This window comes from Pagrus major, chromosome 6, assembly GCF_040436345.1.
Source record: "Pagrus major chromosome 6, Pma_NU_1.0".
Classification (NCBI taxonomy): domain Eukaryota; kingdom Metazoa; phylum Chordata; class Actinopteri; order Spariformes; family Sparidae; genus Pagrus; species Pagrus major.
This window is the reverse complement of record NC_133220.1, coordinates 9,998,136-10,026,135: the sequence shown is the minus strand read 5'-3', so window position 1 is coordinate 10,026,135 and position 28,000 is coordinate 9,998,136. Positions and strand designations below refer to the sequence as shown.

Below are 28,000 nucleotides of genomic sequence, written 5' to 3'. Positions count from 1 at the left end.
CTTGTCAGCTCGCCGCCTGCGTTCGTACTCGTGGAATGATGACTGAGCTCAGGATAGCTAAGAATGCCTTATTGGATGGACTGCTCAACAGTCCCCCCAGTAAGCCTTTTCTCAAGAGACGATGCCTCAGCGATGTGAGTATTTTTCACTTGCTGGAAGTGAGAGATTCTTTTCGCTCCAGTTGTTGTTGCTTGTTTAATTCTTAAGGTAGCTTAGAGACAGAGATAGCTGTGTGTGGAGCTGCAGAACAGTACGTTTTTGTGCATTGTACAGATAGATACATGCTTCACTGCCCTGGGATCTGCTTTTTAGCCCCATACAGACAGTCAACCATTGATGCATGCTTTTTTTTCATTGAACATGCTTTTTTTAAGTTTTAACCTGATAATAACATGGATAATACAATTATAAAATTCTGTAATGGTTCTATTTGTATGAGGAAATATGCCTACATAGCTATGGTTCACAGTCTGCTGCACTCAAACTCCACAACACAGGAGTACATAGCTTCCTTTCCCTTCTCAGGAGAAATTTCACTGTGTGTTTGGTTCACTGATAATCTGGTCAGCATAAGACAATGCTTGTTGATGTTTGTTTTACAGTTAGTAGAGCGGTATCTCCCTGAATATCATATGTCAGTGTTTATTTTCACATGCAACAATAGACTGAGGCTACACCTTGGGCTTTACTATGTCAGGGTCAGGTGTGTGTGTGGGTGTGCTTTCATGGGTGGTGATATGTGTACGTTTACGAGCATGTTTTAGTACATGCATGTGTGAAAATGTGTATTTGCACGCAAATGTGTGTGTGTGTGCTTGCGTGTGTGAGTGTGTTTTGCGAGCCCTGCAGTGCCCCTCAGTAAATTTAAGCTGTCATGTGGAAACATCAGCTTGGCACTTCAGTCCACTTGTGTTACATGGTGAACAGAGGGCTCAACCCGCAACAAGCAGTGCCGTCAGGCCAGCTGTGATCCTCTTCATCTCAGGTTGGAGCTGTTTAAATCCATAACTTGGACTGTGGAGATGAGAAATGCCTCCCTGAGGATACTTTAACCTGCGCCAGTATCTCTACTAATTGGACAAAAGACTGAATTATGTTCTGTGGCAGTGCATGGTCGAGGTGTATAATTATAGATCCAGCAGCTGGATTGAAGCCTCTTCTTCTAATGAGCAGTGCTGTTATCAGTATTCCACCTGAACACACATTGATTAAAAAAAACAGCAAAATTATACCAGCCCAGACTCCAGAACGTTTCTGTAAACCACCGATATGTTCACATTTGTACGTGTCATTCACACCATATTGACATTTCTACAAAACATGTCATATCACATACACATGACATGTTTATGACCAAACCAAGACAATTTCCAGCTGTTTTTGTGTCGGCAAAAAAACTGATACTTTGACAAGAAGTCATGGCGACCTAAGCAGCTCACTAGCATTTTTAGCTCCTGTCTCTTTAAGGCCTCCCCCCTCCTGAATACCCAGTCTCCTCTGATTGGTCAACTCACACACGCCTGACCCAGCACCACTAAAAACAACAACAGAGCAGCTGTGCTAAATCAATTCTCAAGTGCTAAACTAGCCACTAGACATGATGCAAATGTGTGACATGTTGAGGTAGTGTGATGTCACAAAGTCACAGTATTATAGGCGGGACTACTGGCGAGGCGTTTCAGGAGCAGTGTTTCTGTGGGAGAGAAGCCTAAACCTAACCAGACCATAAGCACAGCCTTGTCACAACATGAAATTGAAAAGTGAGCTATGAACCATAAAATTGAAACATAAACTAATATAAAGTGTCAACATATCCATGGTTTACAGAAACAGACATTGCCGACATTTATTCTGGCGACTGGGTTGACGGGAAACCAGATCACCTGCGTCAATTTATTTTTTATCCCTCCCTGTACACTCCCTATCTGCCTCTCACTTGATAGGTTGGTAGTGCGTCTCATTCACACATTAATGAGCCTCCGTGCTTCACACCATAATCAGTGTCTTCTAGCTGATTTGGCCGTTGCACGCAGTCAGAAGAGCTGTTGGCTGTAGCAACAGAGAGGAGCACTGTTGAGCTTTGCGGTTCATTTTCCCATCAGAGTTACTTGTTTACAGTGTGTTTGTCTTCAAGCACGGGAGAACGATTCTCCTGGAGAGCGCATCCTCAGTGAGACTAATGTCAAGTGGGGTTAGGGAAGCATTAGGGATTGCTGTCATAGTGAACTAAACAATGAGGAGGTGTCAGAGATTCCAGGAGGAGGTCTTGAGACTGCACAGCCAGTTTTCACAATGGGCAGAGATGAAGGATGAGTGAGGACAGCAGGGAAGGCATATCAACACAACTGACAAACCCATGTCCCTTTTTGGATCTGTGTCATCTCTCTTCCCCAGACCTCGGACCTGTTTGCCATGATCGAGAGGATGCAGGTATTGTGAGCGGTCCCCGGGCTCTGCCTTTTGTACTCGCCACACAAACTCGTCCGTCCTTCCTTTTAATCAAAGTACATCCTCAGAATTTCGCTCGCTTCGGACATAAAACTTCACCTCTGTTTCGAGACTCTGCTTTTCCTGCTATTTTTGTATTCAAGATCACAACCTTGCCACTGCAACACTTTTATGTGCGTGTCCATGTATCCTTCTCGTTGCTATTTATGTGTTTATATATATATATATATTTACAGCAGTGACAGCCCCGAGGCTGCCTTTAGAAACCTGATGCTTCTGAATGTGCTGAACAGAACCTTTGTGTTTTCTCTTCACAGCTGTGTAGTTGTTTCTGCGTCACCAGATGTGTGAAATGTTGTTATGTTTTCCACTATGCCTAGATGGATTTGTAGGATGTCGTTTGTTGTGTAGCCGGTGATGTTCATCTCTTCACATGAACTAGAAGCAAGAACAGTAGGTTCTGAATAAGCTCTGGTGGAATGAGATCCACACAGATGAACAGATAATTCGATCTGACTTTTGAGTTTAATTCATGTACGACAAAAGACATTTTTTACTGTCTTAAGTGGTCAAAGACAGTATAAAACTGACCTTTTCCCTTTGGCATTGCTGTGTCAAGGTCAACTTAACCGTAAACACTAGAAGCACCATTTGAATCTGGAAAGTTTACCATGATTATATCTTTGATTAAGGCACAGGATATTGCTCTAAAACATTATGTAGGGTTTGAATGTGTAAAACACTTAAACAACAACCATTTCCCAAAGTTACACTGCTGGAACCAATAAGAATCACATGTGTACAAAGCACGCTTCCTGGGCATGAAGATACCTATTAGTTATGCATTAAGTTTAACCGTAAAGTCTTCCTGACCTAATTTGGAGATTTTTTGGAGGGATTCGAACTTAATTTATTACTTGGACGGCACAGAAGCAGCACTGCCAAGATGCAACAGTAGCTATTCAATTATTAGTAATGCATACTCTTCAACATAAAGGGAAAGAGGGAGGGGGAAGCAGTGGACTTGTCTTCAAAGAATGAATTTAATGAAAGCATTTCTAATTTCCATTTGATTCATCTTCCTTAGTCCTTAAAAAAAACGTCATATTTGATACATTTCAAATCATGCTGCAGGGTTTTCTATGCAAAGGGGCCACTGATCAGGAATGCTGCGTTACTCATCTCTCTCTGTGCTTTGGGATCTGCCAGCAGAGTCAGCAGAATAAGAATAGATGGAGGAGATGAAAAGCCCTTTTTTTTTGGCACTTTTTGGCCCCTAAGTGGAATTGCAGTTTTAAAAGAAAGGAATTACGGTTAATGGTGTTGGTCAAGGTATCTAGCAAACAAATCTTTATTGTCCCAAGGGTCAGTTTGGTGTCCATCTTGGATTTTTCCAGTAAAAAATTCAAATAGACATGACTTTTTGAACTAGGGCTGTCACAAAATCAGATTTTCACTACACGATTATCGTGGCCAGATGAATTCACGATAATAATATTATTGAAATATCTATGGAAGTTTTTTAAACAAAATGCTAGCGATCAAATCTATCTTTAACTTTTTTGTACTGTGTGTCTTGTCAAAATCCTTCAAAATAAGAGCTGAGGGAGGTGGAGAGAGTCTGTAACCATAACTGTAAAATAAGTGTACAAAAGCAAAAATTACTATCAACTAATCAATGACTAGTGAAAAGGCAACCAGATGAACTCATAAACGAAAATGCACAAGGTCGGAACATCTTCGCTGGATTATTCAGACGATATCATCATATGTGTATTATTAACATGATATCACGGTTATCTTGAATATCGCAATATTGAACTAGAAATAATCCAGAAAAAACACATTTTTAGCATGAGTAATTGATTAGTGTCATGTTTTTAACAAGTTGGGTATATTAAAACTAAAAAAATAAAGAAAGCAGCCTGTATAATTTACGCTCAAATTCATGCAAAATATCTGTCTGCACATTTACCAAACTATAAGATCCACGCAAATTCAGGAATCAACTAAAATTGACAGTGATACGGGAAAACAAATATCTGCAGTAGCTCAGTGGAAACACCTTGTTCTCAGAGACCTCTGCTTATCTTTCTCACCCGCTATCTCTTGTCTTTACTTCCTCTTTCTGTGGCCCATCTGGTGATTGAGCTTGTGTTATGTAAACGTGAATTATTGTCACACTGAATTATCTCACACTATGCTGCAGCGCCATAAATTTAATGGAACTGGACAATCACAAATGTTCCATGTCGGTGTCTCTTTGCCTTTTATCTTCACACATGTTTGATATATTTCACCTGTAGCCTATCACTTTTTTTTCCCCTCTGTCTCTACAGGGTTGCAGAATGGATGAGCAAAGATGTCCCCTCCCTCCCCCCCTCAAAGTGAGTCGCAAATCCTCTCGTCTCCTCGTAGACCACGGCCTGGTAAAGCATCCGTAATGGCAGAGTTATAAACCTTTTCCTTATCTGCTGTCAGACAGGCTTTAGGATGCTCACCGGCTGAGTTCGGAACTCAACAGGGACTAAGACTGCAAAATCCTGAGCCGTCCTATTACCTAGACAGGCTGCTGCGGCTGGCATTGAAGGCTGAGGGAGACTCTCAGCAGGATGCTTGAGGTCAAGTCAGAAAGGGCACGAAATAGATGGTTATCAGCTGAGGGAAGAACATAAGAGCATTTGTTGCTGTGACAAAAATCAGCAACCTTGGTGAGGATCTGTTATGTTTAATGTGGTTTTGGGGTTTGAAGAAAAGACTTGTGTAACGGCTCCTATACAAAATAGTGTTGAAATAAAAAGTTGGCATGAATAAGCAAAGAAAGATGTCATCCAATAAAAATAACACACAATGCCCAAAAGGCGTTGGATGTGAGAGGTTCAGTGTCGGCAAGTTAAGTTCCCGGATCTCACCCCATAGTTTATGGACTCTTGGACGTTTTGAAGCCAGTAGAGTCATCCCTTTCCTGGCCATTATACAGAATGCAGTTACTTCATGATTGGCTTCACTTTTCAGACCCAAAAGCTCAGTCCACTATATTGTCTTTAGAACAGAACAGACTTTGGCCGTATATTTTAGTGTTCTTTGGCCCGTGTTGGTGGTTTATTTTCCTTCTTTAATGTCGGCAACTGCACAAATGATGAGCTGAACTGAAAAGGACAGGCTTTTTCAGCAACCAATAAAACAGCCAGGCTTTGGCAACAACTTCTGTCTAGACCCGGCATTTTTAGCCAAGCTAGCAGAACTGTGGAGGGAGGTGTCAGACTGATAGTGAGCCGGTCTGTTCACCACTTTGCCCGAACTGAAATATCTCAACAACTATTCAATGAATTGCAATTAAACTTTGTACAGACATTCTTGGACCCCGGATGATGAAACCCACTGTCTTCGTCACTTCAGCCATATATAGCCTGTAACTTCTGATGGAGCAGGTTCAGGCGTGCTCTGCTGGGGTTGTTGAGCGGCAGTCTTGGGAAATGGAGCAAATCACTGTCTGAAGTTGAGGAAAAGTGGGTTCGCAAAAGAAGTAAATTGCCAGATGAAAATCACAAAATGGTGTCAGGAGTGTTCATCCCAATGTGATGTTGAAACCTGTTTTATATAATACTGCATGCATTAGCTGCCAGTAACTGATAGTGAGCTTCTCTCACACCATCACATGCATATCCAGTATGAGTCAAAACATTATCTTCATCAAAGTGAAAGGTTGTTACCCCTCTTTTCATGCCACTGAGAGGTTTCAGCTCGATCTTTGAAGGTTATAAAATTTCAGCTTTTGGCAAATGACAGATTGAAGCTTCAGATAACTGTTACTTACTCACAAAAAGATGGGCTATGTATTCACCAGGGAAGAACATAAGGCATTCGTCAAAAAGGCGGCTAATGTGGCCCTGTCATGTTCGCAGGATAAGAAAAGTAACTCTGAAAAATGTGGAACTGTATGAAACTGTAGTTAATATTCTGTCACAGTGTTTATGCTCATTGTTATTTGCCTCAAAGAGCCAAAACTGAAAGTATGACTAGAAGCGGCTGTTTGTCAGCTTGACTCATATTCGTTTCCCCTCCCTGCAGACAGAAGAGGACTACATCCCTTATCCCAGCGTCCATGAGGTACATACGATATGCTGTCCACACGAATAACTCACCCTGCACACTATGTATTTTATATATGTCAGAAACTGTAAAGCTAAAAGTCTGAACTTATAAACCAAAGTATACAAATTTTGCAAAAACCAAAGCAATGCATTGCTTGAAGCAACACATGGACTATAACTTCATCCATCCCTGTCAGGTTCTGGGTCGCACCAGCCCTTTTCCACTTATCCTGCTGCCCCAGTTTGGAGGCTACTGGATCGAGGGGACCAATCATGAGCCTAAAGATGCACCAGAGGCTGATCAACCCCCCGGTTCTGCCTCCCACATCAAACTGGAGACAAACAGCACCGCCAAGATCTACAGAAAGCAATTCATGGGCAAGGTGAGGATGGGGAAGAGGGGTCTGGTTTTATGCAAAGACGAACAACTATTTATCTTGGTTTGATATCTTAAATCATAGAATTGGGTTTGGGAAACGTCTCTTGTTTCCAGCATTTGCCTTTAAAATGTGTCTGAGGTGATTTTTATGGTTAGGTTTAGGCACAAAAGCCATTTGGCCAGGAAAAGTTGAGAAAAGATCACGTTTTGGCTTAAAATACCTGCTTTGGTCGCCACAAACACAGCTAGAAATTGTCCCTAAGTCTCCTTAAAAATATTCATGCTTTCAAATGTTGAACAGGGGTCACTGTCTTGGCAGCTTACCTGCCTGTAACTCCGCCACCATCCCCCTCCACCTCCCGATATCAATGTCAGGTCATAAACACGTAATGTGAACATGATATGACATGTATTGAAGAAATGTCGATATAGTACGTAGCGCCATGGCACTCACAAATATGAACGTATGAGTGATTTGTTAACTGCAGACATTTCATTCTGGCTCAATATAATACTGATTACACTGATAATACTGGGTTGACTTTACCCTGTGAGATCTAACGACTGCTGCAGCCATCGCATTTGATTCACATCATTTTCATACTCATCAAACCCCACCACTCCCATCAAGATAGAAATGTTTCTTCAGAGGATAGAGGTGATTAAAGCCAAGAGTCCCCCCCACAGCATAAAAGAGTGAGCGCTCAAAAGGTTTCTTCACTCATTCATTCAGAGTTTTGCTTTAATTTGTCACATGTCTGCTTCTGAGGTCGTGTGTCGGTTATCTATCATTCATTAACCTTTATAACTCCTCACGACAACATGTAAAAGTCTGTGTTCCTCTTGAAGTCACTAAGCTATATGATTTTAAACTGTGAAACAAATTGCCCTCTTGTAAATAAAGTATTTCTGTTATATATATATATATATATATACATATATATATATATATATATATATATATATATATATATATATATATACAAAGCAATTTGTTCCAAATCAGATTTGTAAAAGTAGATACACTGTACCTTGTTTCACACCTTTTCCTCAAGGACAGTTCAACTACTTCCCTTAATTAAAAGACCGTTACTCTCTCCAATTTATTATAGCGTTTTATTATTATTATGTCACCCACTGTCAGTTGCTGGAGGAGTGTTCTTTCTTGCATTAAAGTAACTTCTGCTTTTCCGCCCGCAGGAACACTTTAATTATTACACCATGGATGCCGCCCTGGGCCACTTGGTCTTTTCCATAAAGTACGATGTCATTGGGGATCAAGAGCATCTGCGCTTGATGCTTCGGTACAATTTCCTATTATCTTTATCTTTGACCTGTTTTTTTCTCCCGTTTGTGCTTTTTGTTCTCTCACGTGTTCGTACCTACCGACAGTCCTTTACAATTGTTCTTTGCCGTAACTCGACTTATCTCCCTCTATTGTCCTTTTTTCGCATCAAACCTGCAACAATCCTGCCTCAGATATCTATGTAATGCAGCGATGTTTAGCATTTACTCATCACTCTCCCACACAGTACCATTTCACTGACAGAATTTTTCACACATGGCTTGATTGTGTGGGCTACATTATGGGGTTGATGTTTGTTTTGTTTTTTTCTTTATAGCTCAAGGATAGTGTTAAGCCGAGCAAAAATGACACACAGGAAGAAAGGCATCCCAGCTCTCACAGGTTGCCTTAGTGATGAACTTAAAAATGCGTTTTCCAGCTCGATTGCTGACAATAGGCAGCGCTGCGGAGAGGCTCGCCCCTGCTGTCAGAGGGTGCCCGATACATTTTCTCATCAATTTCATATTCAATTGAATACGACTTCAGACATCTTCTGCCTATTTCAGACAGCGTCCGAGCTATTGTTAAAGGATTGCTTCTTTAATGAATGTACTCACCTTTCTTCCACTTCGGCTCACTCACAGCATTTTGTGTTCATAACACCGAGTTTTGTGGACGTCTCCTCCATCAATCCTCTAATGGGCTCTGTTTTAGCTCCTGTCTCTTTAAGGCCCCGCCTCCCCTATGCCCACTCTCCCCCTGATTGGTCAGCTTGCACAAGCCTGTGCCAGCACCGCTAACAACAACAGAGCAGCTGTGCTAAATCAATTCCTACTTGCCAAACTAGCCGAATGATGGAAATGTGATGTCAAGAAGTCACAGAAATGTTTTAAAGGCGAGATTACTGACGAGGCGTTTCAGGAACAGTGTTTTCTGTGAGAGAGAGGAGCTTCTGTTGGGGCTGTTGACCTTTTTACTGTCGAGATCTTTTCCATAAACAAGAACACTGCAGGAAAGGGAAAAAATAAAATAGGTCTCCAATGAGGTGAACCTGCGAAAACAAGAAAAATAGAGTCTGCACACTAAATAATGCTCCCATGAACATTTATTACCTCTCTCCCTTATTTTTTATGTGAAACTGCTTATGCTGACTACATGGCCAGGACCTCAAGGACTCCCTGGAAAAAGAGATTGTGTATCTCAAAGGTACCCTTCTGGCTAAATAAAAGATGAATAAAATGAACTAACTGCTTCTCATAACATACAGAAATCTGACAATAAAAATCCCCAAATAACTTTCAAAGTTCTGCTTTTGTGTCCACAAAACCCACACCAGGGCCAAACAGAGATTTATGAAAGTATAAATAAAAGTGTTGAAGGTTTGCGTGGTACAGCGTCAACACTCACGCTTGTCTATAAATGTTGACTTAAATGAAAACCGTGCCACAAAGTACTCAACAATCACCACACTATTCATCCCTGCTGTACAAGCATAATGCCTTCCACCCACCATCGCCCAAACTCGTGCTCACTCGCTGAAATCCTCTTCACATTCTGCTAAAGACAGACGAGGGGGAGAGAGGCAGAACACAAAATAACCTGTGAATTAATTTTAGCACCGGAGAGACTCCACTCCAGATTTTAATAGCTGCCTTCCCTCTTCGTTAATGGAGCTTTCGAGTGGATGAGTATGTTGCGAGGTAACGGCCATTCAGCCCACAACATTTTTCACATAGTGATGTTTTCTACTGGATGGGCACCACCCACAGTCACCCCGTCACCCCCAGTCAAATTCAGTCCCCTCAGCTAGTTTAGTCACAGGCAGTGACTCACAGTCCATATTTAAAGCATCTGTAAGAGATCTACATGATGTGTCATAATCGCTTTTTTTATATTTTGCTGTTAGAGTCCCACACACTAAAACAACATTAGCAAACATGAGGATAACAGGTTGTTAAGCTTTCTGTATATTAGTGCTGTTAGTCCTGCATATTAGTGTAAATCAGTGACCATTTTAAAACAAATGGGGCCTTTATTTCAGACGTAAGGAGAGAAAAACAAGCTTCTCATTTCAGCAATTGTTGATTGTTGTCTCTGAGTGACTTTCACCCTCCACTGACTCATTTAAAGCAAGAAAATGTAACTTCCTGGAGAAACGTGGTTGATTGTCGAGTCTACTACTGACGCTTTGGGCTGTTGCTTTAAAACAAGATATTTCTGAAGGGAGTCTTCAATGGGAAATCCTACATAGATGAGATTGTGTTAAAGCATATGCTCCAAATCATTGCGATGAAGTGGAAGTCGAATCTCACATTGCCAGATGGATTGGAAACTGAGGAAAATAGTCCTTTTCTTTTATGAAGTATGGCAACCTTCAATCAATTACATGGACAATCTCCCGTCTCACATGATTGAATGACCGTCTGCTGAGTCTCTGTCTTCATCACATTAATGTTGTAAAAGACCATTATATACTCTGGTTGGAGCTAAGTTATGTCTCCATCCATCTCTCCTATTTTAACCCCCTTAACTTTTAGCTGTACATTTTCGTTTGTAATTGTTGTGTGCCGATTTATGTTGTCTGTTATTTTAGTTTTTGAGCGTACGGTGAGTGTTTTTTTCATTGTCAGTGGGTCTTACTGTTTGGGTTTGTGTTATATTTGAAAAAATGCTAATAAAAGCTGCATGTTCCAGACAAAAAGTCAACTTCCTCACCAGTTTATGATGAACAAACAAGGATTGTATTGCATTGTAAAGCTAAGTTAGCCTTCATCTAAGTAAAGAAGCATGAGAAGATTTAGGATTAGTCTGGTTTCCTTCTAACACAACCCTTTTTGGATTCTTATCTAACATATTTATCCCATTTTCAGTCAGTTATCAGCATTTTCTGGCTCGTTTCTTGCCCCAAAATTTCAAGTTTTAAGGGGCAACGAGGATGTGAGTTGTTTTGTCACGATCCTGCACAAGTCAATACAGTTAGTAACTGCTGCATAATTAATATCCACATTAAGGAGTGTGTCAAGGGGACGATTAACATCCAGCGCTCACTTTGTAGCTCATTTTGTGTAAAGTTTTTCTTTACTCCCTGAAAAAGTAATGATGCCCATTTGACCCTCTCCCAGGCAATCTTGGCTCAAACACATCAAATGTAAAGACCATTATAATCCCAGCCACACACAGCATCTATAGGAAAAGATCCCCTTAGAACTGGCGGCTCACTTGCATGAATGCAAAGCACCAAAGAAAAAAAAATCATTAAAAGTAGCCGGAGGATTTCTTTGGATTAGAAACTTAACAGTGAGCATTCTGACTTTTCAAACTGTTTTTTTGCCTTTCAGCACAAAGTTAAAAACCTTCCATGACGTGATTCCCATTTCCTGCCTTACCGAGTTCCCCAATGTGGTTCAGATGGCCAAGGTATCACACAGAATATATCGTTAAAAATACGTTGCTATATGTTTAAAATGAGAAAAGCTGAATGTACTTTTCCACCTCCAGCTTGTTTGTGAAGAAGTAAACGTGGATAGGTTTTATCCCGTCCTCTACCCAAAGGTAGGCAGTCGCACTTACTGAGATTTCTCCAGTTATTACTTCCTCCACCGACACCACATCCCCAAGAAAACTCTGGAAACTCTCCCTTCTCTCATCCTCAGGCATCAAGGCTCATTGTCACCTTTGACGAGCACGTGATCAGCAACAACTTCAAGTTTGGAGTCATTTATCAAAAGTTTGGCCAGGTGAGTGCGCCCTCAGAGATATGCCGCTGCTAATCTTTGCTTTTGAAGTCATGTGTCACTCCCTCCTGAAAATGTCCTCTGCTTTCCCTCCACGCAGACATCAGAGGAGGAGCTGTTTGGAAACATGGAAGAAAGTCCTGCCTTTGTTGAGTTCTTGGAGTTTCTGGGCCACAAGATTGAGCTTCATGACTTTAAAGGGTTCGGACACTTTTTCAGTTAAACTCAGTTCGATTTCGGCAAGTCTGTTTTAAAAGTCTCAGTACCGCACGCCACCTCCTGTCTGTCAGAAGCAGGTCATCATTCACTTACCTATTGATCAGAGCTGGCTTTAAATCAATCCCCTGAAAAAGCGATTTGGAGTGTCCTGATATTTGCAGTGTTGCTGACATTGTGATTGAGGAGGCAGAAGAAGTGCCCTTGGCATTCGCTCAATGATGGATGAGCGTGGAAGAACCGGGTGCTCCGAGAGCAACACTCTTATGTTCACTGCTTTGTTCGCCTCGCTTCTTCCTCTTGGCTGCTCACCTCAGTCCTCGTTTTGCCTTTTTACTTTACTTTCTTTTATCTTCTTTTTTTCCTCTACTTTTTCCTTGCCTGTGCCCTTAAACCTCCTCTTTTCTTCTGCTTCTTTTCTTGTCAGATTTCGGGGCGGGCTGGATGTCACTCACGGGCAAACGGGGACAGAATCCATCTACACAAGTTTCCATAATAAGGAGATTATGTTCCATGTGTCCACCAAGCTGCCTTACACAGAGGGAGACTCACAGCAGGTAAAGTGACATTCCAATGATTAATTATCAGGGGAACTAATTGGTGCTTTCAGGGCAATTCGCTTCACTAATTGATTTGTAAAGGCCTCTTCTTGTGACTCTTCCATGTGTCGTACTGCAGCAGCAGCAGCAGCTAATGGGTCAGGGCTGTAAAATCCAAATGAAGGTTTTTTAAATGACGCTAATTTGAATCAGTGGTTGAAAGATTTCCAATTCCTGAAAATACACTTATTCCCTTTTCTAGTTGAGAGTTAGATGAGAAGATTAATACCGCTCTCAAATCTGTACGGTAAATGTATGGTAAACCAGCACCTCTTAACTCACTAATTAATACATAATATCTTGTTTGTTAAGTAAGTATCAAACAAACATGACATAACATGTTAAAGGTATACTACGCAGGATTTTTCTTAAAACAAAGTATATTTATCTTGAGCATCACTTACGATCCATTCCAAGGATGTGTCTGTATCTGCAGAGACCCTGCCCTCTGCCTATATAATCTTATTTTTTCTCAGTATTTTGCCGTGTTTCTGGGTGTCAACCTTTGGGGCAGTAGTGTGCAGCCAGCTGGAAGTATTATTGGCTATGGGACTATAGTCTGCATAAGAGCTGCAGCTGCAGGTCTGTGTCTGTTTGACCGAGGGCAGGGCTGAGCTACACACACACACACACACAGATGGACCACAGAGGCAAACAACAGATGGGATGATGTGTGTATTCCGGCTGCATTCGCACAAAATCCGTAGGGTTGTGCAGAGGTGTGGGTGTGTTTGTTTGTGCTTTACAACATAACTGCCGTAAAACAAACATAATTGTTTTGCTCTCTGATTCACAGCTCTGTTCTCGCTAACGTAGCTCCCTCTGCTCATTCGCTCTCTAGCTCGCTCGACTGCTGCTGCTCACAAGTTTAGCCAGGGAGGGCGGGCCAACTTTGAATAGTGTGTTTATAAACAGCAATAAACAAATCCACCATAGTATACCTGTGTTAGTGAGTTTTAGAGGTTAGCTGTTTATCCTTGTTTCCAGTCTTTGTGCTACACTAAGCTCCTCTGATGGTACTTTCGTGGTTATTGTACCGGTATGAAAGTGATATTTATCCATTAATTTTACTGTCAGCAAAAGGCAAAATTAATTTCCCTTAGCGCTGCAAAATTCAAATCAAATGATTATCTAAAAACCTGTTTGTCTTTAACGTACTTGTGTTGTACAAATGCAGTAAAGATAGTGATGAGCATTTGCGAAGAGTCAACTTTTGTTTAGGCTTGCGGGTTTGATGTCCTCACTCACTTTTAGAGGCCTCCCTAGCATTGCATTGTTCTCTCTACTGCCATTGAAGTTTCTCCCTCGTCGGTTCGTGGCTGGAGACTCTCGCCTCTTTGATGCCGTGTTGCAGAGAGCTGCATTAGTCTTCAGCTGCCTCTTGAACTTTGTTACCACAGTAACCCTGCGTTGCACACAGACTGTCCATATTGGCGAGGCATGAGGAGAGACAGAGGACATAAATAACACCCACATGGGATGATTCATGAGGGAGCTCGAGAGAAGGAGGCAAGGTGCAACTGTAATAACATAGCATTATTTCTGGGGGGAGAAACCGCAGAATTAATGAAGCCAGATCTGTCCGAATATGAGCCGATCTGAGCGGATATACTGAGCAGTGTTCAAAGGCTTCAGGTGTCTCAATCCAGCCCCTCACTTTTATTTGTTAAGTGTCTGTCTGTGTTGAGTTTGGCAGAGAGAAACTGGGGTGAATATTATTCAGCTATCTGGGATCAGAAAGCCCCCGCGTGAGTAAATATTAAAGCCGACAGCTCATAAGCTCAGGGATGATGCAGTGGTAACCTGGCTGCCCTCCTTCTGCCGCCACATGGTTCCTGTTTCACTCTCAGCCCTCACTACTGTCTCAGAAATACGTCTTAACAACAGACATTCCTGCACAGAGATCTGGCTGGCTGCTGCAACGAAGACCCGCTGGCTCGGCCCCCCCGGTGTGTGATTTTGGATAGCGTGCCGTCGTTCCTGAAGCACAACGGCGCGTGAAACAGCGTGTCACCCATGCTGCCGTCTTACCCTTTTTATACAGACATCTCTTCAGCTCTGTTTCTACCTCCACTGCTGACTAAAAGGCAGAACAACAGTGACCCAGTCCTCGTCTGTATGTTTTATACAGTACGACGGGGGAGGTGGAAACAACAGCGCAACATTCACGCCTTGAACAAGCTGTGTAAAAATGGCTACAAATATAACTCGAATTTCCCCATTAATGACTGTTAATTGCTGCTCATTCATATCTGTCTAAAACAATGTTATTTCACACTGAAACTTGTGTTCAGAAGTGCAATTACAAGGAAAATTAGTCGCTTTTTTGATGATTAATTAAAGTCTAACACATTCGTACTATTTGATAAATGTATTTCTTTTATATTCGTGGCTTTTTACGACATCAGCAAATTCTGAAAAAAAACGTGCCGGCGCCTGAAACAGATGGCTGATTGTTCTCATGTGGGACTTTAACAGACTGGCTGTGAAGTAATTGGACTGATAAGCGAAAAAGAGCCCGTCTATAAATCCCAGAGTCAATATTTACAGTGCACACAATCAGACGAGTCTTGAGGCATTTTATCGGAGCGCCGGCTACAACTACAGCTGCTAAATTAGAGCTGATAGCAACAGGTGTCAAGTTGCTTTGTTAAAAGTCTCTACTTAAGTTTGTTTGAATAACCTTCATACCATGATGTCAAGACTGATGATGAGAAATAAAGAGGCTGAACAGAATATATTTAGACATTTTCATATCCGTTATTATTATTATTAGTAGTATTTTACTGTTTGATTGCTGAGAGAAAAACACATCATGAACACTATTTATCATGTCTCAAACAGGAAATTTGCACCCAGCTACTGCAAAAACCCTAATCACACACATTGTGACATATTAAAAGTTGAATTTTCAAAAAAGAGGGAGAAGAAAGTCATCTCCTCTGATATTTATGGGATCTTTGCGAGTTCCTAGCTAAAAAGACAATGAGGTCGAGTCACATATCCCGACAGTGTCTCTGATGCTTGGCACCACTGAGGGTTTTAAAAGATATTGCTTGAATAGAAATTAAAAAAACTCGAGCAGAGTCACGCCGTCCTCCAAGCGTTCGGGTGTCCTTTCGGCAACTTTTAAGCTGTTTGGCAACCAGGAAAGTGCAGCGATGATACGGGTCACTAACTTTCAGCGATCTGCAGAATCATAAACCATTTTTGTTTGACTTTGCAGCACCTCCGCCCGTATTCAGATGCATTAAATTCTAACACCATCAACAGCCATTAAAACCTTGGGCCTGAATTATTCTAACCTCGTCCTCGCTCCTTTGAAAAGAAACAGATTACCTGGATTTATGGGGTTTTCTAGGCCGGTACCTGCTGCGCATTCATAGATGTTCTGCACACATATGAGTTTTACTATTTCTGTGTATGGATTTCACTTTTGTGTCCTCAACACAAGCTTCAAGAGAGATAAAAGGCATAATAATTTCACATTTTTTGGCGTTTGGTGTTAAACTGGGCTGTCAAACATCTAAAGACGGTTGAACTCTTGGATCAAAGTCGTGCCCACCTCTCTGCTGGGACCATATTTATTCCCTGTCAGTCTTTCATTTGAAAGTCCTGGAAGTGATCCCGTGTTTCCGATTCTCTAACTGGTCATTTGAGATGTTTCCGCCGCTGTTAATTTTGTCTATCTGTGCCATCCAGCTGCAGAGGAAGAGGCACATAGGCAACGACATCGTAGCCATCGTGTTCCAGGAGGAGAATACGCCCTTTGTGCCCGACATGATCCAGTCCAACTTCCTGCACGCGTACGTGGTGGTGCAGGTGGAGAACGCGTGTACGGACAACGTCACCTACAAGGTTTGGTTTTCAAGGACGGCGTATGTATTAAGAACGTTTGACACACTGTGACCTGTCAAACCCATTTTAGATTCGCTCATTCATTATTCAGGAGCTCTCAATCTTCTGTGCAGCTCTTTGAAAAGTAGCACATGTATTATAAAGACTGTGCTCACCTGCTTTCGCCTCCAGGTGTCTGTCACAGCACGGGATGATGTACCTTTCTTCGGGCCCGCTCTGCCTGACCCTGCCATCTTCAAAAAGGTCAGCAGTCACACAAATTCCCGAAACTCAATTCTCCTTTACAAGCAGACATCATAAAGGCTTCATACTCTCCGCCTCTCCGTCTCTTTATTTGCCTTCCCCTCAGGGACTCGACTTCCGCGAGTTCCTATTTACCAAGCTCATCAACGCAGAGTACGCCTGCTACAAGGCTGAGAAGTTTGCCAAGCTGGAGGTGAGACGAGTGCCGCAATGCAAGCTGAGCTATAGACGTGTGAATACCTGCAGTGTGTTTGTGCATGTGTGTACACTTGAGTTACACGCCGGTTCGCATAGGTGTGCTTGATAGTAAAGTGATTTCAAGTGACGTTTATACCACAACGCACAGGTGCTCCAAGTGCTGGGGCCACATTACAGAAAGTTCCTCAGTTTGAATCTTCAGTATCCTCAGTTTAGGACTTAGGACACATTCAGTTAGGAAAAAATGTTATCTTATTTTAGGAGATTAAATATAAATCTATTTCAGAACAGTCTATCCAAATATTTTTTTGAGTTAGGAACACTGATTTTAGCCTGTTGAAGCAACTAACACTAATGTAAGCCTTTTGGATAAGCTAACACTAATGCTACCCTGTTGGACAGGCTAACACTAATTTTAGCCTGTTGAAGAAGCTTACATGGATATTAGCTTGATGGAGAAGCTAACACCGATGTTAGCCTGTTTGAGAAACTACCATCCATGTTGTCAGTTGGGGAAGCTGATATTGATGTCAACCTGTTAGCTCATTAAAAGCTAAAACTGAATGCCTGTCTTTTCTTGTCCATTACAGCAAGCTAGCTAGCCAGAGACAAGTGAAGCAAGACAGCTGTTTTCATGGATGCAGGCATTGCAAAACCAGTGCAGACTGAAGATCAAGTTTTCAATTCTCGTTAGGACATCTTAAGATGAGATACGAGGTTTGAGCCATGAGTTTAGCAATTCCTTCTGTAGACGAAAGATAGGTTTTTTTTCTGTATCTCTGAAACTAGGACAAGCAGTTAGGATATTTCTCTGTAGTAACGCCAGCGCTGCTGTCTGTCACCCTGATGCGTTGCTGTCATACGCATTTCATCAGCGTCGCCCGGTACCCCTCAATGTGCGATGATGAACTAACTTGAATTTTTAGATTTCAAGGTCAGCGTTTGTACCTGTGCAAAACTGACTCTGGCTGTGTTGCTGGCAGGAGCGCACACGTTCAGCCCTGCTGGAGACTCTGTACGAGGAGCTGCACATAAACAGCCAGTCCATGATGGGTCTGGGTGGAGACGAAGATAAGCTGGAGAACGGGGGCGGCGGAGGAGGAGGAGGAGGAGGAGGCTTCTTTGAATCCTTTAAGGTACGGCACCGTGCCTCATTTGACAGGACGCGGCATTAATCTGCAGACTCCACGTGCATGAGAGAATGGTTGGATGGATAAACTTTTAGGATGCTTTTTCTTTTCCCTCCCCTGTCTCTTGGCTGGGATTCTGGGTATTCACACATGAGAAAACAAAAGCATAGAAAATGTGCAGTGTATCTCAAAGGACCAGTCCTGTGGCATTTTGATTTTTTCCCCTCGAACTCCGGTGTGTTTTCATGTGATGGTGTGGTTTTGAGTGTCCTGTTGTGCATGAAAGGCGAGACTCCTCTTGCTTCTGACTGAGAGTGCTCCATCAATGACCATTAGGGTGGTGGAGCGTGGCCCAGCCGTTGAGGCACAGTGGTGGGGAGCTGTGATTGTGTGTGCCTGATGAACGATTTAATGACCCCTCATTAGGGAGCTGATGATGCAGTTCGCATGTCTCCCCATGGGCAGCGTTCCCTTGCTGTTTTTCCTCCTCTCTCTGTGTCGCCAACTATAGTTCTCAGCCCATTTTTCTGTATTTCCATGCAAACTCCGGAGAAAAATATATCCACCTTCCTCTCAGTCTGTATTGTCTCTTTAGATCCATCTCTTCTCCATATCTTCAAACAATACATCTGTACAAATGCGCTCTTGCCTTGCAAATCCTATCTTCCTACCTGTCGAGAGGCATCCCGGTGCCTCTCTTCCTCTCCCTCACACCTCCACGAATTACATCTGCAACGAGTCCCCACTCGGCCTTTTCCTCCCTCTGCCTCCGTCTCGCTGTCTCTCCTACTTTTCTTTCACCGCCCTCTTTGCTCACACTGTTTCATCGTCCCCTCCCATGACACCAAAACCCCACTGTAGCTGTCCCCCCCCCTGTTACATGATGACTTTGGAGAGAAGAGATGTGGCGTCATCCTCCTCCACCGCAAAGCCTACACTCTCTTCGACCTTCTGTGAACCTACATCTCCTTTTTTTACGCAGCCTCTCCCTCCTGCCTGTTGACCTGCACTGCCCCTAAGTGTTCAAAAATAGTCCTGCACACAAAACAGCACAAAAACATGTGAGCACAGATCAACTGTGAGTCCATGTGCACACAGGAATGCACACACATACGTACACAGACACTCGTGCCCTCAGAGATAAGATACTTACATATACTAGCACTTTACAATAGGTTCATCATGTAGATATATTATATTATTGGTGTTTTGTTTTCCAATTGACGCAGCATGCAACCTGCAAAGTAACTAGTAACTAAAGATATCTAATAAATGTAATGGACTAAAAAGTACAATATTTGCAGTATAAGGTAGCAGAAAATGGAAATACTCAAGTAAAGTAAAGTTCAGTACTTGAGTAAATGTACTTTGTTATATTCCATCAATGATATTAGCAACAAATATACTATTATTGAGTTTCGAGTCACATATATGTGGTATATATACTGCTCTGAAGAATTGGGTCAGTGTCGTTGCGTTTCCACGTAATATCTCAAGTGGATCCACTGACGGTATCTCCTCGTTTCTCTCTGTAGCGGGTCATCCGCAGCAGAAGCCAGTCTATGGACGCCATGGGCCTCAGTAACAAGAAGTCAAACACAGTCTCCACTAGTCACAGTGGCAGCTTTACCCACAATCCCGCAGAGAGCCCCAAAACCCCGGGGATTGTAAGTAGCCCACTTTGGTTGACATGATGCCCACCTGACACACACACATTGAGGATACAGTATATTTTCACCGTTAATAAACACACACACAGCAGGCTGGGAACCCCTTATTCTTGATTATGAGCAGCACTTTAGCAAATGACACCTTTTTGGCACGTTGTAGCACTTTACTTCCATCAGTATGTTAGCATCGAAGCTTTCACTCCTGACATTTTAAAAAAATCACTCTTGCTTTGTACTAAAGCAGCTTTCGTTGTTTTTCTTTTCTTCCTGTGTACGCCTCGTAATGACTTTTTCTTTTTCTCTGTTTAGATAAATTAACACAAACACAACTTCATTGTCAGCATTTCATTCATTTCCATATGTTCAGAGAGTCCTCTTCACCACATAGAGTGACAGTTAGATATGTAAGGATGATGGTTTAAAAACAGACTTTCCATGGTGGGATGAATCCGATGATTTTCCTTCTCGACGCAGGATGACTGTTTGCTTGTGAGCCCCGGTGTAGCCTCTATCCTGAGTCCTGAAGCGAGCTCAGTGTGGCAGCTGTATGATTACCCAGACTCCCTCCCTCCCTCCTTACTGTGCTTTCTTCCTTTTCTTCCTGTTAATGCCACTACCTCCTTTTTTATATTTGCATGTGTGGCTGCAGAGTACGCATGGCACCGAGCCATATATGCAAAAGGACAGCACACACTGCACTCTTGTGTTTCTTTCAAAGATGGGGGCTAACTGTGTTTTCAGCTCCTTTAATATTCATTGCAGATTCCATTACAGGCAGTATTTTGAATTTAAAAACTAAATGAACCCCATTTCTGAAAGGACAAAGTTTTCTAAAAAGCTTCCCCCTTTGGGATTTTGTCAACCCTCTCTGCCCTCTTCCTCCTTCTGAATGCATCACTAAACAGACCTGTATCCCTCAGGGCAGAAACTTGCCGACATGCCTGCTACCTCAGTGACCGCTCCCTCTCTCCCGCTGTGCCCTCCCGTGTTGGACCCCCCAGCCTGCTTTCTGCTCGATAAAAAGCTTCTCAATATTATGTCTTTTGTCTATTAAGTCATGCTGCGAGCTCCTTCTTCAAGCTCCTCTGCACCTTGCTGTTTCAAATTCTTTGTTCTGTGCGCATGTGTGATCTTATGATGTGTTTCTTTTTGTTCTTTTTCAATCTATCATCTCCTCCCTCTCTCTGTGCTCTCCCTCTCCCTCCCCCTCGCCCTGTCTTGTGTGGCCCAGTCATTGCTTGTTCCAGGGAAAAGTCCCAGTAAATATGGACGCCGAGGCAGTGCCATAGGGATAGGAACAATAGAAGAGGTTCATGTATATTTATCCCTTCTTGTTTACTAATTTTGTCTTTGCTTTGCTTTTGTCTTTTCTTTACGTAAGTTAGCTTAAAATGTGCCTGTCTTAGCTCTCTTTGCTGTGAGAGGATTTCAGATATATCCGTGTCATAAGTCATAATGATATTTGATCATTCGTTTATATACATACATTTGCTAATGGTGAAAGGATATGCTCCATCGTAGCCTGAGGGATGTTACAGCTCATTTATCTAAACATTAATCTGCAGGTAGATGATTTCATTTCACACGATCGCATTTTTTCTTTTGTTTTATATTTGTGCATTCCATCGCAGCAGATCTCAGGACATCACACACGTCATTCTGGTTAAAGTTTTTTCCCGAACACTGCGAAAGAGAAAAGTCAAACTAATTCATCAAAGAAAACTGTAAACAGACTCCTACTTATGTTCTCATACCCAGAATCATACTGCTTCTTAAATTAGAGATGTTTGCCAGACAAGTAAACTCCACCGTCTGGCCTCAAAATAAAAAAACGAACAGGACACCCGACAGGAAGCTTCGTACTCAGAAACCTTTTTTTCATTAGATATAAGAGCTAAAATAAGAGAATGTAAAACATGAAATCAGTTTCTGTTTGAAGCCCAATGTGTCATCGCATTATCAGGATTTATCAATCCATCCGTTCATTATTCCCTCACAGCGTATTCCTACATGTAGATATGTTTCAGTGTATAATACAAACGTATATGCCGTGGTTGTGAAATGGTTATACTATCCCCATTGTGTGTGTCTGACTTTCCTCTCCCTACCCCGCTGTCAGTCATTGATCATTCCTGGAAAAAGCCCAACCAGGAAAAAGTCCGGGCCCTTCAGCTCCCGCCGCAGCAGCGCCATTGGCATCGAGAACATCCAGGAGGTCCAAGAGAGGAGGTGAGAGGAGAGAGCAGAGCATGATCAGCAGGGAAGTGGGTAGTGAGGAGAGAGTAGTGTTGCGACAGATGGAAGCAAGGACATTAGAACGAGGAAAACAGCCATTAGGAGACGCGCTGTCGAAGATACACGCCCTCGCTGGATGGCATTTATCAGTGGATAAGATTCATAATAGGCTCACTTTGTGTGAGGCCTCGGGCAAGCAGCGCTCACAGTTTATTTTCTTCACCTTGCAATTTGCTTTTCCCATCTGTGTGGGCGCCTTGTTGGCCTTTTCGTGGAAATTGGGTCGAAGACTTTTCGTTAAGAATAGATTTCTTGTGTTTCCGGTGTCACTTCGCTGCCAGTCTGGTGGTTTCTGCTCTGCACCATCCGGACAACACTATGATCTCCTGAAGAAGCGCCTCCGTTTGTTGAGCTGTTGTTTTCATGCTTCTCTTGTGATTGTGACAAGTAGTGGTGGGCAATATGACCTCAAATCTATATCAGGGTTAGGTCAGGGTAAAAATGAAAGGAATTTTGTGCGATTAATGTCTTTACCTTTCATGTAATATTTGAGATACAGGAATAAATCAGCTTGTCACTACGGTGAGGAAAACAGGTCAACAACAGTTACACAGCAGTTTTCAGATCTTACAACACATGTTTAGATGTTATGGGTGTGTTATAACAGTCATCAAGGGTTTGTCTAATGTCTTATGAAATAAGTTCACTTACAGTGTTGTCATGTGTCACCCTCCATCTCTGTCCTGAAGCCGGGACGTGTCTCCCAACACCCAGAGGACACCAGACAGCGCCCACTTTTCGCTGGAAAACAAATCGGACAACTCGTCCAATCACAGCTCTCCAGAGTTTCCTGCCACTAAGAATAGGTGACTATTATTTTCATTCAATAAATCTGTGCACATTTGGAAGTTATTTGTGATGATTGATCGTTTGGATGGTTGGGAAGGATTAATGCGTTTGTAAACTGTAGATTGGAGGAGCTTCTTTATTACATGGATGATTACCCTCGTAGTCGTAAGTCTCTCGAGCCCTTTTAATAAGGCGAGCCAACAAATTCACATTATCTTTTTCACTCTGTTCATATTTGTTAATTGGTGGTGCAACACTCTTCTCTCATTCTACAGGAGGCACTTGCATGGAGGTGTGTAGTTTAGACAAGACACAGTGTAAACCAAATATTCATAGTTTGTGCATGTACTAAACCTGATATGAGACAAGATGTCATCTGGGATTTTGATTATGGTATTGGCATGATATAGCTTAAATTGTGTTTTACTGTGTCTTAAAGGCTGCACTTCATCTCATATGTCAAAATCAGGGGGAATTGGGTAAATTACAGTTGCTCCTTCTATGATAGAAATGTTACAGTATAGAGAGATTATATGACAATATAAATAGGAAAAGATAATAAGAAATAAAATATAAAAATCTGTAAAAAAAAAATGTGCCTATAATAGATATGTTTGATACAAGAATAGAAATACTACTAGAAATAGAGATGTGAGATATGTAGTACACTATAACGACAGTGTAGATAATACTGAGTAATCAGAGACTGCAACTGCAACAGAATATTGCAATGAGGTTGCACAGAAAAAAGTTAAGGAAACTGGGTGAGTTGAAAAATTGTACAAAAATGATGCTTTGTATAACAGTTAGATTGTCATCAGTATTACATAGGTGAAATATAGTTAAAAATAATGCGATAAACTGTAAGTTTTGGTACATATTGCCGAGCCCTAGATAGAGCTCATTTAGACTCCAACAGCTTAACAGATTACTCCTCCTGGCACATAAGTAAACACACTGCCATCAGTTGCGCTGCTTGAAAGTGCTACCTGGGGTGCTGCGAGTTGAAGATGATGAATTAATCAGATACCACAAACACAAAGCAACAAATACAAAAATAAATTCCATGTGTGGAAAAACACAGGTGTTTGTGCGGTCAGAGTGACCCAGGTGTGTAGTCTGGCCATGTGTTGCAGGGCGGCGTCCATCCCCGAGGCTCAGGACCTTTCCCGCTCCTCCTCCAACGCCAGCAGCTTCGCCAGTGTCGTGGAGGAGCACGAGAACGAGCACGAGGCAGACGAGGAGTACGACACTGGACTGGTGGGTGGAGATAATGAAAGTTCATATATTTAAAGTCGCTTCCTCAAACCTAAACAGGCAGCTTCTCACAGCTGATTTATTAACGTTTGTCTCTTTTTTACCGTGGGGGAAAAATAATCTTCTTTTTTTAATTTGTCGCTTGCTGCTACCTAAAAATTGAAACAAAGGATGTGAGAAGGTTTGATGGATTTCGCTATATCGCAGTAATGGCAGGTCTGAAGATGTATTGCATAGTAATACATATTAATGTGTTTATCCTTTCACTTGTACCATTTTGCATCTAAAAAATAGACAAAAAATGCAAATACAATCATGGATGAGAGATGTGGTTATGATTATGCTGTCTTTCTTGTTCTTGTTATACAAATAAATAAGGAGAGGGATCTTCTTTTACCCCTCCTGCAGGAAAGTGTGTCTTGTGTTACGCCATTGAAGAAAGGCTCATTTGTGTACAGCTCGATGGAGGACAGTGCATGCGGTAGCAGCCAGGGAAGTTTTCCAGGTGAGTCGAGGAGGAAGGGGTCATATTTCTGGGTCAGTGATAGCCTGAAGTTACCAGAGGTCAACTGTTTCACTTACCCAGAGTATCTAGGGAAAATCTAGGTGGGGCAGATGTAAGAATAACGCTCCCTGCTTCCTGAGCAATTAATATCGGAGCGCACGGGTGATTCACCTCAGCCGCACCAGTGGAGCTCACTGCCAACAACAGAAGGCCCACTCTGTGAAAATTACCAAACTCTTGATAAATGAAAAAAGTTTGCTTTGCCTAAAAGGTACATTCAAAACTTATCTGCAGTTTCCACATGACGTCTGTTCTACTGTGCATTTTTTTCCTATCATTTATGATTCACTCTGAACCATTAATCTTTTGCATGCTTATCCTAGTTTGGCTAGAACAGCTGGCAGCATTATATGCTTGAGTTTATTAACCATGACAGCCACACATCTGTCGCCTCCCTCCCTACAGCCTCTCATCCTCAACAGCAAGCTGAGGGAGTGAAGACATCCGAGCCGAAAGGGACAGACAGCCAGCCCAAGACAGAGCGACCCTCGCAGGAGCACAGGTCCTCATCGGTGAGACAAACCGCCGTCATTAGGTGACACTCAGATGGTTTTGCTCCGTGTTTCACAAAGTCACTGGAAAGGATGTTCCCTTCTGATTAATTGTTGAAGTCATTTATTGAGAAGAAACATCAAACAGTCACTACGTCCATCTCAGGTGGGTTTCAAAGATGTCACCTTGAGTTCTGGGAAATTGTAGTGGGCCGTTTTTCACAATTTATTGACTGAACAGTACAATAAAAAGTGTCTACAGCCACGCTTGTGCCTCTGTGAGCAGCTGAATGCTAACATAGTGATTAGCAGTAAACACAAGTACAAGAATAAGTACAGCATAGACTCTACATGAGTGGTCACCAACCTTTTTGAGACTGGTAGCTACCTCAAGGAGAGAGAGTAATACGTAGAGCGAGGGCAGATTGTCTACTAGTTACTAATCACGGATGGTGATCGGATGGTGCTCGGGTAGAGTATATGTGTGGGAAACACTGCTATACATTTAATAGGTTAAATGTTTTAGGAGACAGTCTCGGAGCTTCAAGGTGCCCTACTTACCATGTTGGCGACCCTTGCTTCAGATGAAAAAGTAAGGGATCACAAAAGGCGCAACAATTCATCCTGAGAGGCAGTCAGTGATTTGTTAGTTTTGAACAGGGGACGGCCCAGTGGGAGCAGCCAGCAACTGAGAGTGGCTAGCGTTTGTAATGGGATGGCCATGGCCCCCTCAACCCCCACAAAGGCACAATTATGTGGTGTGGGCACTTCAGCACCATGGACAGTGTCGTGGATTTATCAATACGCAGCACAGTCGGGGGCTGATATTTCAGAGCCGCGGTGGAGGCCATAGACTCTAACTTGCACAAACTTCTGTCAGATGAAGGATCAATGACTAGACTAACATATTCAACTAAACAACCACTCTGCCCCTGTTCTCTCTCTCTGCTACCTGGAGGATAGGAGAGCGGGGAGAGCTGCAGGTTAACAAGCCGGATGCATATTGGTTATTTCGCTAACAACCGGGACGACATCCCCCCTCAAATCAGCTGAGAGAGACATGAATGTCTGTACCAAATTCCATGGCAGTACCATAGTCAACAGGATCCATCTCCGGGGAGATACGTCTGTAAAAAAATGTCCATCTGATTGTTGTTGAGATATTTCAGTCTGGACCAAAGTGGTAAACTCATAGGCAGACATGGTGTTGCCGCACCACTAGCATGGCTAAGGAGAGAATAAAGAGATTAATCAATAATGAAAATGATCATTAGTTTGCAGCCCTACTCTGATATTTTGTGTTGTTGTATTTAATTGTGACGTCTCTCCATGTGTGTTTGCAGAACTGTTAGCCACACTCCTGTGATCACTACATAGATGTCCATTTTCAGGTAAGACATAGTATTGACTCAGTCTTGGGGCTACTTAATGAAATAACCCCTCTTTCACCTGCCTCTCCTTTTTGCCAATCCCATTTCTTCTCCTTTGTCTCAGCATTCCCATAAGAGGCAGCTTTTGCCAAAAAACAAGCCAAGGGCATGTGAACTCCACCCCAGATGCAGAAGAGGAGCAGAATTAGAAGCCAGATAAAGAGACTGACAGATCTTCCTTGTGTGTGTTTGGCATGGATCTGCTGCCTGTCATGACAGACACCCATTTCCATGGACAGGTACCGACCTACCGCCCTCATTCCAGCTCCATGTGGACCCTCCTTGAACGCTCAAGGCAAAGGAAACCAGACCTCCACACCCATGCAGGATAACCGCTGACTGTCATCATGTCAGCAGGATTTGAACAGGGTATTAAATCTTGTGGTGAAAGACGCGGAGACCGATCAAACGACTGTTGTTTGCTGAGCTTGTTGAACAGAAAAGTGGATCTACAGAGAGGAGAGTTGCACTAGAGAGGAAAAAATGTTTTGTTTTTTTATGTAAACCTCACATCCCACTGTGATATTGTACATGGGTTAAACTTTGATGTACCGGGTGTGTGTGTGTGTGTGGCAGTCTGTCAGGGCACTTTTTTTTGTGTTTTATTGATGATCTATTCTTCTTCTGAGTATTCTGCAGTGGATATTTGTCGCGTTTTATGACAGCTTTGGTAAATATGTCCTATTTTTGATGGAGGGTACTTCTGTGATGCTGTTGTTGGTGGCTGTAATACCATTAGTCACCTTTCTCTTCTTGAAAGGCGAAATAAACCACAGAAAATGCGTCTGCAATTTTTTTAATTCAAATTTTTATTTAAGTCTTTAGAAGAAAATCAATATTTTAACAGATGTAGACTCTATTGATGCTATAAAATTAGAGTAAAAAAACATAATTACTGTCGTGCCCCAACCAGCAATGTGCATCCTCAATCCACACATTAAGGTACTGCTGTTTAGTCCTTTGTCTCCAGATACTCTTTGTCACACACCACTTGCTGATTCGATGTCTGTGTATGGGTGTGTGTATACAACAGTACTGTGCATGGTGTAAATCTGCTTGCCAAAAAAAACCTCTCTTCTGTACACTGGTGCCATGCTTGACATAGAGATGTTGTCCCTGTGATTTGTGTTTTATTGAAAAACCAGCCAGCATCTCCAGATGCAGCGCACATTGCTGATAGAGAGCCAAATGCCAGTTTCCTACTTTTATTTGTAAAATGTGATATATGTACGTGACCCAGGCACTACGTTTTCAGTTATTTCGAAAATGCTGACCTTTTGAAAAAACCTGATTTGTTGCTGAAAAAGAATTACACTGTG

General features: G+C 42.3%; 1 protein-coding gene across 1 annotated transcript; it reads left to right on the top strand.

Annotated features, from left to right (window-relative positions):
* Positions 1 to 78: 78 nt before the first annotated feature.
* On the top strand, positions 79 to 27,217 carry rap1gapb (RAP1 GTPase activating protein b). Its single transcript, XM_073468237.1, has 25 exons — positions 79 to 134; positions 2,395 to 2,430; positions 4,788 to 4,835; positions 6,520 to 6,558; positions 6,740 to 6,925; positions 8,122 to 8,225; positions 11,545 to 11,623; positions 11,705 to 11,758; positions 11,860 to 11,943; positions 12,041 to 12,141; positions 12,584 to 12,713; positions 16,458 to 16,613; positions 16,785 to 16,856; positions 16,963 to 17,049; positions 18,038 to 18,190; positions 19,720 to 19,851; positions 21,086 to 21,163; positions 21,974 to 22,083; positions 22,839 to 22,955; positions 23,244 to 23,255; positions 24,075 to 24,198; positions 24,604 to 24,700; positions 25,166 to 25,272; positions 26,595 to 26,642; positions 26,746 to 27,217. Exons 2-24 carry the CDS (start codon positions 2,413 to 2,415, stop codon positions 26,601 to 26,603), a joined length of 2,097 nt encoding a protein of 698 aa, XP_073324338.1. The 5' UTR covers positions 79 to 134; positions 2,395 to 2,412; the 3' UTR covers positions 26,604 to 26,642; positions 26,746 to 27,217.
* The last annotated feature ends 783 nt before the right edge of the window (positions 27,218 to 28,000 follow it).